At 41.5% G+C, this 17,319-nt stretch overlaps 3 protein-coding genes across 4 annotated transcripts in view; 1 reads left to right on the forward strand and 2 right to left on the reverse strand.

The window, feature by feature from the left end:
• Positions 1–17,319, reverse strand: part of LOC104778406 (protein neprosin) — a 648,080-nt gene that overhangs the window by 308,954 nt on the left and 321,807 nt on the right. The window lies entirely within an intron of this gene.
• On the forward strand, positions 44–3,170 carry LOC104778455 (cellulose synthase-like protein E1). 2 transcript variants are annotated; one of them, XM_010502909.3, is made up of 6 exons: positions 44–1,224; positions 1,305–1,427; positions 1,504–1,716; positions 1,802–2,008; positions 2,085–2,432; positions 2,508–3,170. In XM_010502909.3, exons 1-6 carry the CDS (start codon positions 448–450, stop codon positions 3,051–3,053), a joined length of 2,214 nt encoding a protein of 737 aa, XP_010501211.1. In that variant the 5' UTR covers positions 44–447; the 3' UTR covers positions 3,054–3,170. The 2 variants fall into 2 exon arrangements, with proteins under 2 accessions (XP_010501211.1, XP_010501210.1); XM_010502908.3 differs by having other exon boundaries at positions 232–1,224; positions 1,305–1,430.
• LOC104743026 (E3 ubiquitin-protein ligase UPL1) lies at positions 3,094–16,900 on the reverse strand. The gene is made up of 17 exons (XM_087508954.1): positions 16,614–16,900; positions 16,404–16,469; positions 15,906–16,001; positions 15,594–15,800; positions 7,713–15,401; positions 7,315–7,635; positions 6,985–7,186; positions 6,636–6,901; positions 6,274–6,542; positions 5,002–6,109; positions 4,775–4,921; positions 4,586–4,666; positions 4,279–4,504; positions 4,043–4,182; positions 3,742–3,848; positions 3,467–3,652; positions 3,094–3,376 (listed from the first exon to the last, which is right to left on the reverse strand). Exons 2-16 carry the CDS (start codon positions 16,434–16,436, stop codon positions 3,550–3,552), a joined length of 10,995 nt encoding a protein of 3,664 aa, XP_087365080.1. The 5' UTR covers positions 16,437–16,469; positions 16,614–16,900; the 3' UTR covers positions 3,094–3,376; positions 3,467–3,549.

Here is a 17,319-nt window from a genome sequence, read left to right on the forward strand (position 1 = left end):
GCAGTGTCGTCCTTTAATATCACCCATTTGTTGCTTACCCTTTGATCCCAGTCAGTGGATCAGTTGTGAAACCAAAGATAACTGGATTTGATCCAGTTCAAGATAGATACGAAATAAAAAGCAAACTTGGCTACTCTTTTGAAATGTCAAAACCAACCATTTGCTTTTAGCACTCTTTTTGGTTGTTGATAAGATTATTGTAATCTCAAAAGATAGATAATCATTGACGCTACCTTCCATTATTTGACTGTAATAGAAACATTGTAGCTGACAGTTCCAGTGACGTAAGCTAATGTCTCGAGATCCACACGACAATGTCCAAACTTACGGCCACCACAAGTTTGGTTCGTATATAAAGTCCTAACCTTTCCACTTGTCTGAGAGACACTTCTCCTCTCACGTTTTTCATTTACACTCGGTGGTCGCTTCAAAGAGATAAAACAAACCATGGCCATGGGAAAGGAAGATGATAACAGGTGCAAACCGGTTCATGATGGCCACAGTGAACCGCTTTTTGAGACCAGGAGGAAAACCGGAAGAGTGATTGCGTACCGGGTTTTCTCAGTCTCGGTTTTTGCGTGTATCTGTTTGATTTGGTTCTACAGAGTGACTGTACCGATAAAGATTGATGTTAACCGGACCGGTATAGATCGATTGATCTGGTTCGTTATGTTGGTTGCGGAGATTTGGTTCGGTTTGTATTGGGTGGTCACACAATCTTCCCGGTGGAATCCGGTTTGGCGATTCACCTTCCCCGATAGACTCTCCCGGAGATATGGAAACGATCTCCCGAGGCTTGACGTTTTTGTCTGCACGGCGGATCCGGTGATCGAGCCGCCGTTGATGGTGGTCAACACAGTCTTATCTGTGGCGGCTCTCGACTATCCACCGGAGAAACTCGCCGTGTATCTTTCAGATGACGGTGGCTCTGAGCTCACGTTCTATGCTCTCACGGAGGCGGCTGAGTTTGCTAAAACTTGGGTTCCGTTCTGCAAGAGGTTCAACGTTGAGCCGACATCTCCGGCGGCTTACTTGTCTTCCAAGGGAAATGGTCTTGATTCTACAGCTGAAGAGGTGGCTGAGTTGTACAGAGAAATGGCGGCGAGGATTGAAACGGCGTCAAGACTCGGACGAGTACCGGAGGAGGCACGGTTGAAGTACGGTGAAGGGTTTACGCAGTGGGATGCTGACGCTACCCGAAGAAACCATGGAACCATTCTTCAAGTAAGTATTGGTTTTTTAGTAATGTTCTGTTTTTTTTTTTTTTTTAAATCTAAATGTTTATTTATTTATTTACATATCAGATATTGGTAGACGGAAGAGAAGAGAATACAATAGCCATAGAAATACCAACGTTGGTGTATTTATCGAGAGAGAAGAGACCTCAACATCATCACAACTTCAAGGCTGGAGCCATGAACGCATTGGTAGTGGTAACTTGGCTTGTTTCACAAGAAATTTTAATCTCTAATGTGACTTCGTTTGTTTAATTCTCTTACACAGCTGAGGGTTTCTTCGAAGATAACTTGTGGGAAAATCATACTTAACTTGGACTGTGATATGTACGCAAACAACTCAAAGTCAGCACGCGATGCTCTCTGCATTCTTCTTGATGAGAAAGAAGGAAAAGAGATTGCTTTCGTGCAGTTTCCGCAGTGTTTTGACAACGTCACAAGGAATGATTTGTATGCAACCATGATGCGAGTAGGAGTGGATGTAAGTTAACAAGAAACCACATTAAAACTAGACAGATTATTAAGGATTTCTTAACTTTAATGTTTTGGGATGTGAATAAAAACAGGTGGAGTTTATTGGATTGGATGGAAATGGTGGTCCGTTATACATAGGAACTGGCTGCTTTCACAGAAGAGATGTGATATGTGGAAGAAAGTATGGAGAAGAAGAAGAAGAAGTAAAATCTGAGAAAGTTCAAGAAATGATAGAGCCTGAGATGATTAAGGATCTCGCGAGCTGCACTTATGAGGCAAACACTCAATGGGGGAAAGAGGTATGGCAGTGTGATCAATAATACTCACTTACTCCGACTGTTTCTTTTACTCAGCCACTATCCCTTTGCATGGCAGATGGGTGTGAAATACGGTTGCCCGGTAGAGGATGTTATAACTGGTTTAGCGATTCAGTGTCGCGGATGGAAATCAGCCTTCTTGAACCCGGAAAAGAAAGATTTTCTCGGGGTAGCCCCGACCAATTTGCATCAGATGCTTGTGCAGCATAGGAGATGGTCAGAGGGAGACTTTCAGGTTCTACTTTCGGAGTATAGTCCAGTTTGGTATGGAAAAGGAAAGATCGGTTTAGGGCTGATACTTGGTTACTGTTGCTATTGCCTTTGGGCTCCATCGTCAGTACCTGTCCTCGTTTACTCTGTTTTGACTTTTCTCTGCCTCTTCAAAGGCATTCCTCTGTTTCCAAAGGTAATATATTTCCTCTGTTTTTTTTTGTTTCGGTATGAACTCGGAGTCACATAGGGGGTATTTGAATATAACCAGGTCTCAAGCTCGTGGTTTATCCCGTTTGGATACGTCACTGTGGTAGTTAACGCCTACAGCTTAGCTGAGTTCCTGTGGTGTGGAGGGACGTTCCGTGGATGGTGGAACGAGCAAAGGGTGTGGCTATATAGAAGAACAAGCTCGTTTCTTTTCGGATTCACGGACACGATTATGAAGCTACTTGGTGTTTCAGAGTCAGCATTTGTGATAACATCGAAAGTAGCAGATGAAGAAGCAGCAGAGAGATACAAGGATGAGGTAATGGAGTTTGGAGTGGAGTCTCCAATGTTTCTCCTCCTTGGAACACTCGGCATGCTCAATCTCTTCTGCTTCGCCGCAGCGGTTATGAGACTTGCTTCTGGAGACGGTGGAGATTTTAAGACGATGGGTTTTCAATTTGTGATAACAGGGATACTTGTTGTCATAAACTGGCCTTTGTATGAAGGAATGTTGTTGAGGAAAGACAAAGGGAAGATGCCGACGAGCGTTACTGTTAAATCAGTTGTTATAGCTTTATCTGCATGCACCTGTTTAGCGTTTTTATAAGGGATTAAGGAGTCAGTAGTGTGTTTAAAATAATGAGAACTTGTGTAATTTTCATATCTTATTTTGCTACTATAAAATGGATAGCAAATATTCAACTAATACTATAATATTTGGGAAGTTTGCAACTCTTTTAAAAAGATTTTTGATTTACAAAATCTAAGGAGAGAGAGAGAGAGAGAGAGAGAGAGAGAGAAACCCTAACAATAGACTAATACTAACATATATGGACAAACAAAAATAGCCCCCTTGAGTTTTCTATTCATTCTGCTGCAGTCTTTAATCAAAAGCTCTTTCTCCTTATCCTGCCTGAAAATCTTCGAGATCTGGCCACAAAACAAGTGAAATCTTGAGATTTCGAGACTAAGCAATTTATGGGTAAATCTAAAATATGTACAAGTGTGAAGCTTACTTACATGTACAGAGGAGTCAAAATAATGAAGGATTGATGGGTTTTCCACTGATTATAAAGGTGACGGTTTCCAGAAAAAAGCTTTGTTCAGGCAAACCCAAAACCTTCACTCGCTTCATGAATGGCAAGTAGCAAGCGTTCCTGTAGTTGTTCCTTAGACTGATACTCAGGGAGGTCTAGTTGGTTAAAACTGCAACAGAACAAAATTGGCAAACATATTTAGCGAGAAAGTCAAAAATTAATCATTTAACTGAAAAAGGTTTCGTAATGATTTCTAACCATGTATGAGCTGATGGCAGCCGCTCCGGAGCTCCATATGCTTTGTGGATTTGTAGTCTTTGAGGGCCAGAAATACCATGCAGTGCCTTGAAGCCTTCCAAAGGAACCTGAAAACAGAAACATCGCTTGTTAAACAAAAATAATCTTTCCTTTTTACGTTTCTGTAGCCTTTCAGAAAGGGAAAGAGAGGAAGGAGATCGAGATCATCAACCAACCAGAAAGAAAAAAAAAACAATGACAGATATATTTTAAAAAGAACATCTCAAGTGACTCGGACGAAAGCTAGCTAATATTGGTATACCTTTGATGTTCCGGTGACAAATTGAAGAAATCTAGCCATGTCTTCTTTGCTAAAAGCTTTAACGACTTCCCAGAACCAATGAATAACTGGGGATCCTGCCGTGTAGCTGGTATACTCGGTATTGGTTTTTAGATCATCAACTAAAAAAAGACGAAATAACAAATGTAATGTCATAATACTTAATGCATAAGCAAATAAGTAGATACAACAATATTGAACAACAGAATCCAACTTACAGTCAATCTCAGGCAACCCACTGATTAGGAGCTCAAGCTCTTTATCGTTGAAAATCGATACAAGCTCACGAGGTATCAATTCATTAAAGCCCTCGAGGAAGGCGTTGATTTGAGGCCGAATAGCATTGGTAAGTATGTGGCCGGCCACAAGGTCAACATACTCATGTTTTGTTTCTTCTGTTACCCGTATGTTTCGTCCTCCAGGTTTAAGCTCATAGTCCATCACCTTTGCATCAAAGATAGATCAAATTCAATATAGTAGGCACTTTGGGATTAAGCACATAAAAGAACATCTATCAGCACACACCTCAGTCTTTTCGTAAAGAATATGTTTCTCCTCATCTGCGTCCATACTAAATGTGAGGTCGAGTATGTCGCTCACATCATTCTGAATGAACAGAAAAAAGGGACACATGTAAGTCTCAAAAAGCAGGACCTGATTTGAATTTTTGAGCTTTGTAATAGATAAAGGTAAATAAAGGCTAGGTCCTCAAACCTCTAATAGCCACTTCAAATTCTTGTAGTAATCAGGATCCACCGCCTCAATGTCATGATAAGTCACCTTCACACCGAGAATGTGCTTGTAAAAGGAACGAGTGAAATAGACATCCAAAAGCTGCCCATCAAACAATGCCTTTGCCACCTGCAATGACATCACAAACACATCAGAGAGACCAAAAACAAAAATCCCGACATTGCATTGAGAAGGTCCTGATATATTACCATGCGACCAACAAATTTGAAGTATGATAGATGCTCAGTTTGATAAACAGAATTGGGATTCGGTTGGAAGGTGGCATCATTTCCAACAGTAGTGAAGAGCAACGCTCCTTTGTCAAATATAACTCTTGACAATAACTGATACCATTCTCTGGTAAGACCACCGGCATCAATACCTTCCTCACCTTGAAACTGCACATTCAGACGTCCCTTCAGATCCTGTGGGGAGCGCATACGTAACTGATTGTACGAATCTTCCAGCACGTAAGCTCGGCGGACACTAATACGCAATGGCCCAGAAATATGTTGATCATGTTGGTGCCTTATTCTTGACCTGAAGTACGCTTTCTTGTTGTCAAAATCAATCAGCCTAGGCGCCTTGAGCATCATTGAAAGAGACTTCTCTAGCAAACTCGGATTTTGCCTAACAAATGAATTCAAGAGTCGCCTATGCTTCTCCGCAAACTTTGCAAATGTAACAGAGCCATCAGACTTTTTCTGAGAATCTACACTGGATTTGGATGATGAACCATGACCAGAAGACTCCTTTACTTCTCCCGCTGTCACATTTGCATCCTGCTGTAACATTGACGGAGTTTGAATCTTTTCACAGAGTACAAAGAAAGCCTCAATAAGAGGCAGGAGCCTCTGAGTTCCAGGTGAAAGAGAGGACTGAGGAGAGATCCCTAGAACATGATCTCCGGGGTTAACATTTGTTGTAGCTGCAGTATTATCCAGCTGCAACTCCGTCATACTGATACACTGGCTAAGTTCCTGCCACAAAGGCTCTAATGCCACATTCAGTCTCTGCATAATGTTTTGTTCCTCCTGTTCAGTTTCCCTTTCAGTTCCCGCATTGCTACCCTCAATAGGGGAAGTTAGTGAGCTAAGCACTTGCAGAACACGGAGAATTGAAGCCCCCGCCATGGAACCTGTACTGTGACTCATCTTCTGTGTTTTGCTTAGTGTTGCCAGCTCGCGGACAGTTGAGGCACTCAAACCACTCGCTAATTCTGAGAGTTCTTTCGTGAAAAACTTACGATGAGCCACATCTACGGTAGCCAACTTTTTCAGTACCTCTCCCGCTAATGAGTAAATTTTATCCGATAACCTATTACGGTAATAACACATGTGAGTTCGTCTAAAGCAATTCAGGGAAATAACTGAGCAAGGGAAAAAAAAAAAATGCCAAATTATGTAGACTACTATATATAAGAAGAAAGAGGAAGCTAAAGAACGCAAAGAATTGAAGAAAGGAAGGCCGGTGTCTCTTACCCTTCATATCCAAGAAGAATGCAAAGATTGCAGAGGTCAGACTGCGGCAAATGCAAGAATATGTTATATATTTCAGCACAATTCTTCCTTCTTGCAACAGATAGCTCAGCTTCATCCACTCGCTCAGATTCAGCATCTTTTTGTGTTTCACTTGAAGCTTCTTCACCGACGGGTTTCTTTTCTGATTTCTCAGGTTCTTCTGATGACGGAGACCAACCCTCAATTCGAGATGCTGCTGTGTAGACAACAACTTGCAGCAAACCCATGACCTGAAACAAAACGGATGAAATAACAACCAAAACAACTTTCATGAAATCGCCATGAGAAAAGACCTGCTGTTCTGAAAATCATGCTAAACATACCAGCGCTAGATGAGATGTACTCTGCAAAAGCTGAGGCCGGTTAAGCAGTTTCAGGAAGACAACCAGAGGTATCTCCAGATCCCGGGGATCTGCCACATGAGTAACTTTCTCTTTACCCTTGCCTTCATATACAGAGGCTTTTGGGCTTGACAACTGGGATAGAAGTGACGAATCAAAGTAAAACAACATGTCAGCAACAGCAGAATGATTTGTCGCCAAGTAAGTCAAAACCTCAAGCACCCGACGGAACACTAAAGGAGGAAGACCTGTGTTAAGAACAAATAAAGTCAGTCGGTGCTCAGGGTTCTTGCAAGAATAGCAAACAAAGAATTTTGGCAGGACGTACTACCATTCAACAGCTGCGATCGACCATAAACAACATTTGATTGACAGCCATAGAGTCTTTGCGGATTAGTTATCGCTAACTCGCTTGGTGATGTTTCCATCTCTGGCCTAATCATATCCAGTAAAAGTTGAACCAGGTTTGCTCTTGTACCGCTGTGAGCACATAGATTTAATAGAAGCCTCTGCAGAAGGCTTTTTCCCAACGGCTGTTACATTAAAAAGAACATCATTGTTAGCATAAAAAGTTTCTTGAGATACTTCAATTAAATTAGTCAATTCGGCATTGAGAAATAATTGCTAGAAGAGGTTAGGAAAAAACAGGAGTGCCTCTTACTTGTGCTAGTCGTAATAGCCTGATTAGTGATTTCAAGGCATCAGCATTCACAAGAGCGTCTCCTTCAACCTCTTTAACTTTCAAGCCATCTGCAGAAGATGAAACAGCCCTCTGACCAATAGTGACTCCAACACCCCTGTCCATCCCTGTCAGCCTATTATAACCCAAACCATTCCTCCGATTATTCAGCCTGTGGCTACTTCCAAAACCACTACTACGAGCCTGATAGTGACTCATTGCTCGGTCTCTGAGCATCTGCGCTTCTGCAAGTAAAGGTGAAGGCAAAGCTGCCAAAACTGCTTCTGAAGAAGTTAAGAGAACCTGAAAATAGCATATTTTAGATTGTTATAATCATTTCAAAATTCAAATAACCTAACTTCAAATAAAGAGATACAAACCTCTTCACGTAAATCAGCAGGTAGAGTAGCAATAATTGAAGCGTTATCCATGTCAACTGGTTGTCCTTGTGACTGCTGTACCATCCTTTGTGCCCTTTGTTGAGCAAGAACTTCTGTTTGGATATCCGGGGGGAGTGCAGCCAAAAATTCAGGATCTATGTCGTCTACTGGAGGTGGTTCATAAGTTGGAGGCTGGACAGACTGAGCTTGCTGAGAAGCAAGGACTTCTGCCCGCAAATCTTCAGGGAGAGCTTCCAAAAACGTAGGATCGATGGCATTCGTTTCAGGTGCTCCACCATCCAAGCTACCTTCATCAACTTGTTCATCACTTCTCACATCTTGTGTAGCTTCCATGGATGAGAGCTCATTGTTGTCACGGTTCAAAGGTGAAGGTTGCACACTTTGATTTCCCTCTGCACCATCGCCACTCATATCTACATCAACACTTGGTTGAAAATTAGAATCAGGACCATCAACTGCAGAAGGGGTCACGGTTACAGACACATCTTGACCATGGGCAGTGGAGATAAGATGCACTGTTTCGCGGTCTGCTTGCTCAATAGGTGCTCCATCACCTTCCATAACTTCCATTCTATCAATCTCATTAGGTGTACTGTTCAAAGGAAGAGGCTGCGGGCTTTCACCTGCATCTCGGACGACTGGAGAAGCTAGATTAGCTTGAGCCTGATAGAAACTTCCAGCCGTCGCATCAGGTGGGTTATTAACATTTTCATTGTTATTTAACAGTTCACGTTCTTCACTTTGTTGACTACCTTCATTACCATCCTCCAAAACAGTTTCACTTCCAACAGATGGAGGAACAATTGGGTGCTGCTGCTCTTGGACTTCTGTGGTATTAGTCTCCCTTTCAACAATAGTATCTGCTGGAGCAGAAGCACGCAAGTTAGAAATAAAATGTTCTTCTATCAACTGGGCAATTGAAGCAGAAAGGCTACTTGGCTGAGGATGACCTATATCAGTCCATCGACTATCACCAACCCCTCTTCTTGATGAATCCATGCCAACAACAGAATAATCAGTCAATGGAGGAGGTGCCCCAACACCTCCTAAACGATCACTGAAAGAATCAACTGGCACATGATCAAATGGTAGAACAGGTGTATCAAACATGTAAAACTGTGCTACGTCATAGCTGCCAGCTTCTGAATGCCTGGATATGCTGCCAGCACTTGCTGACACTGACGCTGTATTGCCAGTTTGTGAAGGTCTGGAGAAGAGCGGATGCTGAAAACCATGTACTTCTGAACCAGATCGCTCAAAAGATGATCTGCCTGTTTGACGTCTACGCTCGAAACCCAAGGGTCTCCGTTGAGCAAACAGATCATCCACATTCACACCTTCAAAAGGCTCAGCTGTAATATCATCAATAAAACCATTTCCACCACCAGATCGCCCAAGAATCTGGAAGTGATCCAGGCCATCAAGAGCTTCCCTCCACTGCACCTCTATTACACGATTCTCGTGGAAATCATCCTCATCCTCATCAATCATGTCATCATTATATTCATCTCCAAGGCCAGTATCTTCAGGGTCTTCCACATCAGTTCCAGCAAGAGACATAACACCAGCTCCATCTTCCACTAAATCTGCGTCTTCATCATCTCCTTCATCATCCTCCCCTTCATCGCCCATATCATCATCTACATCATCGTCAGCCCTATTTTCAAGATGAAAACTCATTTCTATTTGATCACCTTCAATCTCTTCTCGCATGAAATCCATTTGAATAGGCTCAGGCAGTATTGTCTCATTGCCCTCTATCCTCATCTCCTGAGGTATAGCCTGGGTTTGACTCGAACCCCTTTCACCTTCGCTTTGTGAGGAAACTTGAGGCTGCTCCTGTCCATTCTCTGCTGCATCTGGTACTTGCTGTAGACTACTATTATTTTGATTCAGCTCATCAACTTCAGCCTCAGTTGAAGTTCCATGACTATCATGTCTCTCATCAGAATCGGTGCTTTTTTTCTCGTTGTGTCCTTCTGACTTAAGCTGCTCAGCAGCATTTGCAGCCCTCGTTAATGTCTCAAGAGACTTGATAATAAGAGTGACAAGCTTTGGAGCATCAGGGTGGTCAAGATCAATCACGTTAAGGATGCTGGTCAGACACTGAATAGTTCCCCCATCTATCATGCTCTTTGCAACGTCAGGTGAGCAGCCACAACCAGCTGCATTGCTTGAAGATGAATTCTTTGTCAAGATCAAATAAACCAGGTCAGCAAAGGCAAGAACTCTTTTATCAGGTAATAGAACACTTTTACTCGAACTCCTTCCCAAAGACGCAAATACGGATAAAACCCTCGAAAGCTCATTGATTATTCTTCTACGCCCTTCACTGGAACGACTGCACAAAACGACGAGAAACCAGGAAGCCTTTTCAGACAGTTTCTCCTTCCATTCTTCAGGTCCAACAAACTTTTCGAGAGATATAGGAAGCAATCGGTGAATGACATGGTAAATTAACCCTCCATTTCCAGGTGAATCATCAGGTAGATTGGATCCTCGAAGTTGAGATATTTCTGTATCCCGCCTCAGTATTACACTGGTACCATGCAAGTACATGAGAACAATATCACTCAACAACTTCAAAATGAATGTTACCCTGGCCAATTCTTCAGATTTTTCAGACCCAAGTTCTGCTTTCTCCGGATCACCAACTTTTGATTTACCCTTCACTTTAGTAGCCGGCTCATCAACCTCCATCGAAATTAAATTGGTTTCATCATCCTCCTGCCTCTTCACCTTAGGAAAACTCAAGACAATGTCAATAAGCTGATCAATAACCTGGATGAAGTTAGCAGGGACTCGCCTGTGGCTTTTTGAACATTTTCCTGACCCATCATGAAGCTTATTTTCAGATATTCCAAGGGGTTCATTCAAAGAGAGTCCGTGTTCATTGCCAGAAGCTTTTGGCTTTTCTTTTTCCTTTGACAGTATCACAAAGTCCCTCCCTCCTGATGACTCCAACTGACAAGTTGAAGCCACAGCTTTCATAAAAACAACCGGATCTCTTGAAATTACAGGCGCCATTGTTGTGAGGAATGTCCGAGGTAATACCCTACCTATATGTCTCTTCCCACTCAAGGTCTGTCGTATTTCAGATTCCATAGCAGTTTGGAGAGTTTGAGGATCTTCAACAAGATGCCGAACAATAACAGATGCAACGGTATCATACCCTGGGAAAAAACATTTTTTCGGAAGATTAAAAAGTGAAGATAAACCTCCATTTTCCAGAAACTGGATAGCTAAAGCATGTGTTTTCATTAGACGAGCACATAACTGAAGCACAGCCTGCATGATCATAGCTGGAACACGTTGCTTTATGAGGCCACAGGCGATAAGTAAAGCTTTTTGACCCTCTTCCATGGTCAGATAGCCTGTAGATTTTCCAAAAATCGATTCCAAAGCCTGGTTTGACTCCCCTTTAGCAACATCTGAAGATAACGCGTTTTTAAAAGCTGCCGTAGAGTCTTGTGGAGAATTGCTCGGCTCTAAAGATCCACCTTGATTTCCTTCCACATATTCAGACGAGAGTCTTGTCTGTGCCTGCAGCATCATGCTCAAGACAAGAAGCAAAGCACTAATGCATTTTGGAGCTAGAATCTCAGTTGATTCAGATTCACTCTTAAGGTTGAAATCCGTCAAGATACCAATCGCTACGGTCACAATACCATCTTGTGCAGCAATTTCTCGTGTGTGATCATCTTCAGAGAGTACTAATGCTAAAATATGTGGTATCATAGTCAAAGCACCAGTATCCTTGGAGAAATCAGGTTGTACAAGCTTCAGTTGCTGAATAAGATACGACACTATTTTTGGCCGATCTTCCCCTTTGTTTCGGTTACAAAGTGTCACAAACAAATCCACCAACGGGAAAGCCATAGAATCATCACTCTGAAATAACTTCACTGATGCAGCAATAACTTCATCAACAGGTGGTTCTTTTGGCTCCGCTTCTTCCTGCGGAACATCTACAGGCTTTTCTGTATCCTCAAGTTTTGGAGTGTCAGATGAACTTCCAAGAGATAGGGCAAGTGCTTGAGCCAATTCGTCATCTTCCTGCACAGGATCCTCAGGATTGGTAAACAACCACTCCATAGCCATTTCAACACTGTTTGTTCCAACTCTTCGTAACGCGTCTTCAGCCCTTGCCCTTGAAAATCCCATTTCAACAATCATACCAACAATGGCTTCGTCAGGTTGTAGAGGCAAGCCTCTTTGGTTTGTACCCCGGGTAACACCACTTCGATTTTGTCTAGCATCCACAACACCAGAGTATATACGTGTAACAAGCGAGGTAACTGAAGCAACAAAATTAGGATTGCAATTTGGAAACATAGTGTGGTTCCATATAGGTAGTACGACATTCAGAACCTGAGACTGCAGATTTCGCACAAAAGTCTCAGGCTCCCTTGGTACATGATGAAGTCCAATCGACAAACCAACTGAAGCTGGCTGCACAAGAAGCTGCGTTTGAGAGGTCGGGGATAAAAGATATGTAGAATTAATAAAATAGTCCAGTGCTCGGCAATAGTTTTGCAGAGTATCTACCAACCACGTACTGTGAGACCATATATTCCTTACACCTGGCTTCTGATTCTCAGTATTAGATGCAGGAATTGAAAACGGCACTGTCCAAAGCAACTGGCTTGTAGCTTCAAAAGTTGTGAGAAGTTCCTTAAATGTTCCATGGACATAAAAACTATTCACCATAGCTGTAAAACAGACCCTCCTTCGAGTATCAAATGTCAGGGAAGTGATGTCATCTACCACTTTTCCAAGGTATCGGCACTTCACTGACAGAGAGATGTCATGCCCAGCAGTAGCACCATAACCCTCGAAGTTAAGAGCTTCAAGAAATACTTTAGCTAAGGCGGTACCAAGCGTCTTAGATGCTGAACTCAATGATGCTCCATCAATCCTACGACGATTAGCAGAGGTAAATGCTTTCACAAGGGACGTGAAGAAAAAACGTAGTGTACAATTCAGCTTGTTTAAAATTTCAACAATGAGAACTTCAGTGCTTTTCTTTTTCAGCTCATGGGAAGATGACGTTTCTGGTAGATCAGTTGGAATATCAGAATCAAAATTAAAAGACTCCACATGCCGACGAGTTCTACCACCCCTCATACGGGCTATTGCATGTCGAGTACGACTATGAATACCATCGCCAGAACGCACAATAGACAGAAATTCGCGATCCCCACCCCAAATAGACTGAGAACTACTGCTTCTAATAGATACAGGGTTTGTGTATCTGAATGCAGAAGCATTGTTTGAATCCTCATCACTCTCTCTTTCAACATTACTGGATGATGCTGAAACTGAATTATCAGATCCTCGATCTACACTCTTTTTTTCATCTTCCTTGGTATCATTACACAAGGCCATCTGCCAAATCGTTTGCTTGTATGTTATACCAAGTTCTTTCAGTACATCAGCATCAGCAGCACTCAATTCTGAGATAACTGAAGCTGTTCCTTTCAACAAAAAGTTGGAGAGGGACAACATGCCTTCTAGGCAGGAAAGAGATCTCAAAATCTTCGTCTGAAGCGCAGACTCTAATTTAAGAAACTGAGTGCCTTCAATGGAAACCAAAAGGCCATTTGTCTTCTTCAGATGTTCTCGTAAGTAGGAGCACACTATACGGGCTAGACCAGCCGAATGCTGAGGGGAGAAGTTCTTAAAAGCGACAGAAAAACTTTGACCAAGGGAATTTGTTAGTGGCATAAGAGGTAAAGAGAATAGCTGCAAAACAGCATCGATTCCTTTCTTCTCAACAAACAGGGAACATACTTCCGCATTCTGAAGAACTGTTTCAAAAAGACGAGCAACATTACACACACAATCTGGAAGAAACAGCTCAGTGTTTGCTGGAGAAGTGTCAGAAGATGATTCCGCCTCATCCAAAACTGCCAAGCTCTTCTCATCAACGTCAATTTCCATAGGAACAGGAACCGCATCAGTAGCCGCATCCGCTGACTTAGAGGTGGTGGCCTCCATCCCAGATCCAATAACCAACATGGAATTGAGGATTTCAATGAACATATCAACTCCATAAGTGCGCAATGAAGATTGATGCCGTAAGAGTTCGTCAAGCCCACTTGACAAAGAACCAGGTGTATCGCCAGTAAGAGCCCGCAGATAAGACGAAGACGTAAAAATTTTCACAAAACACCTCAAGGCATTTCGGTCCTTTACAGCTTGAAGACCATTATTGTTGAGGCACAGAGCATCCAGACACTGCGGAATACATGTTATGGCTTCTGCAGAGCAGATGACCTCATCAGATATAGCATCAAGAAATGCAGACGTTATACCAGCTGAATCTAAAGCATTGAAACAAGTGGGATCTTTATGAATGAGATCACTCATGACAGTGGCAGCAAGCGAGAATACTCCACCCCCAAAATCTTTTGCCCTCCGAAAGATAATGCATAAGCATTCAGGCAGCAAGCTTTCCTCGGAACCATAGAGGTTAGTGTTACCAGGAGCATAAGTTCCAAGAGATATTGCACGTAACAAAGCTTTTAACAACAATCTCCTGTGATACGAAATTAGTGCTTCAGAATAGGGAAGCTGTTCAGTATCAGGCCCATTACTATCAGAACTGCAATTTTTTTCATTCACATCGTCTTCCTTACAAGAGACTTCCAGTTTCAACCGAAAGATAGTATCATCTAAGCCACCCAAATCTCTGAACAAAGCAGCAGCTGGATTGCTGTAATCCATGAAGGCTTCTAATATATGCACAGCGGCACTGACCAAATGCAAGTGCTGGGGATCAGTATCTTTGATGAGAGGCACTAGGGTCGGAATAAGACCAGCTTCTCGCATGGCAGAACATCCAGACGATGACGAAACCAGGACTGTAACAAGGGATAACAAGGCTTCCGCAAAACCCAGAGACCACTTGGAGGTATTACGAATAACAGAATCAATCGCTTTCTCCATTAGGCCAGATAGCAAACCACGATTCCCCCCAGATGTGACTGCAGTTATAACAGCCGGCTGCCGAGTTCGATCTTGCGATAGTGCAACCAAGGAAAGCATGCATAGTATCCTCATTTTCTCTGGAACAGTATCCTCATAATTTACCAGCGTAACTAACTCATTTACAAACTCGGGTTCGCCATTAAAGAAAGAAACAACATTCTCAGTGTCACCAGTTGCTTGAACCAATACAATGAAAGCATATAAGCGAATGCATGTATACTGCTGCCGGGTTGCCAAAGAAGAGAACGCCCTAGCAAATCTCAATCTGGTCAACAACGCAAATCGCAAACTGGGAGGAACATTATGATCAATGACTAATTTGTTCAGAATTTCCAGGTCAGACTCTGCACGCATGCTGACATCAGGTACATGGATAACTTGTAAACCGCCAGGAAGCTCACTTGATGATTCATTAGAAGCATAAAACTCAAAATGAAGAGTACAGCCTAGCTGGTGAGAAACCTGATCACAACTGTCTTCTGTGGCACAGGACGTCAAGCCAAGGCCTTCCTCTTTTCCTCCCCAGCCTTGTGCAAGGGAAAATAGTTTCAAATTCAGGGAAGCATCTCTTATGGAGTACTTTCCAACTTGCCTTTTCAAAAAGGCAGCCAACGTCTGCAGACAGGCTTCAACAACATCTGCATCAGTAGATGCAAGCAGGAGAGAAAGATGCTGCTGCAGTTATGAAGAAAAAAAAGTGTGTCAGAATTATGGAGATAGACAGCTTAGTAGTATATAAAGCAATATATCTAGCGAAACAACCAGCAATCAACATATAACAAGAGTTGATAAATATCAGCAATATAAAGTCGTATCTTGGGAAAATATAAATGATATTTAGGGGGATTCTGGCACACAGATAATTACCTCATAGGAACTATAAAAATGTTTATTTGTGCAATTCTCTAAAACAACTCTGATAACTCGGAGAACTTGCAGAACAGCATCCTTTGGGAAAGGTGGATCAGATTCCTCAAAGGTTTCCTCAATATGCAGATCCTTCCTTACTTTAACGTGCTTCTCAAAAAATGTGTCAAAGTAATTGAAGAGGTCCACCCAGTGATGAAAGTCACCCTAAATAAAAGAAAAAGAAAACGCTCCACACATGAAAACAAGAGTAGACAAGAAAAAGAAAAAAGAAAAAAGAAGAAAAAGAGGGAAAACAGGATATAAAATTACCTTGTCGAATTCCCAGCGGAAACATGCAAGGGGTTCTTGTATTTGCTCGAGTGGAACAGCAGTAACACTATTAATGAAAGATTTGATTTTGGGAGGCTGGAAGAAATAAAAGAAAAGAAGGGGTGTTAACACAGGCAATACATACAACATCAAATAGAATGGAACCGCACACAACAAAAGATTATAAAACTTAATTGAAAACCATTAACCAACGCCTCCAAGGTTTGTCTTAAGAAGTAAAGGAATGAAACAAATATCATATGAATAAACCATATATAAGAAACATAAAACCCAACAAAATTCACAGAACCCCGATGATGTGTTGATCGAGTAAAAGATACATGCTAGTTCTACGATAAGCCAGAGAACAAAATATATAAATCAATAACAAGTAGCCGAAAAGAGTGATCTAGAAAGTAGATAAACACGCAAATGCAAAGACAGATACAATAAACAATATGATAAAAGGGTTTAATTACGTGGTTTAGGAACACTCACCACTTCCGAAGCCCTTCTCCTTCTAAGCTTCATGATGATTAGATTTTAGAGGCAGGGGAGCATCTCCTGAAGCAAAAAAAAAAAAAAAAAAGACTAAGTGGATTAAGCACTGATCAAATCGTGAATTGATCAATACACCGAGATTAAGGAGGACTCGAATAAAAAAAAAATATCAACGGGGGGGGGGGGGGGGTGATCAGGTCTAATTACTTGGATTGATGGGGATCGGTGAGGCACACGAACGAGAACGAGAAGAGGAGGAAACAAAAAAAAAAAAAAAAAAGAGAAGAATTGAGGATCCTTGGAGAAATCGCAAGTGAGGTGGAGCGAACCGAAACTAGGGTTTTGAAGAGGATCGCGTAAAAATAGAGAGAAGAAGGGATTTTGATAGGGAGAGAGAAAGACGCTGAGAGATAGAGAGAGAAGTGGAGAGAAAGAAGATTTCTGAAGGAGAGCAGCTAAGCTAAGGCGCTTTGTATTTTATACACCTCCCGAACATTTTTTCTTCCAATGCCGGTTTAACATATAACTATTTTCTTTTATTTACTTTCTTTTTTTGGTGAAAATTTTATTATTATTATTATTATTATTACTTTCTCTAAATTTTTTTTCCCAATTTTCTTCTTTTACAAAGATTATAACTATTTTTTAATTTATTATATTGACTTACCATAATATTTATCAAAAATCAAGCCAAAAAAAAAAAAAAAAAAAAACATAGCAAATTTGTCAAAAATGCTTTACATATTTAATTTTATAATTTAACATGAAAAAATGTTTTGATATTGCCGAATATTTATATTTATATATCACGCGCTGTGCATATAATTAAAATCTGTTGCAGGGATATATCAATGATCTTGATATAGCCTGATTTTTTTATCTATCTTATTATATAAAGCATCTTTTTTATTCT

Source organism: Camelina sativa, chromosome 3 (assembly GCF_030686135.1).
Source record: "Camelina sativa cultivar CO46 ecotype springtype chromosome 3, ASM3068613v1".
Taxonomy (NCBI): Eukaryota; Viridiplantae; Streptophyta; class Magnoliopsida; order Brassicales; family Brassicaceae; genus Camelina; species Camelina sativa.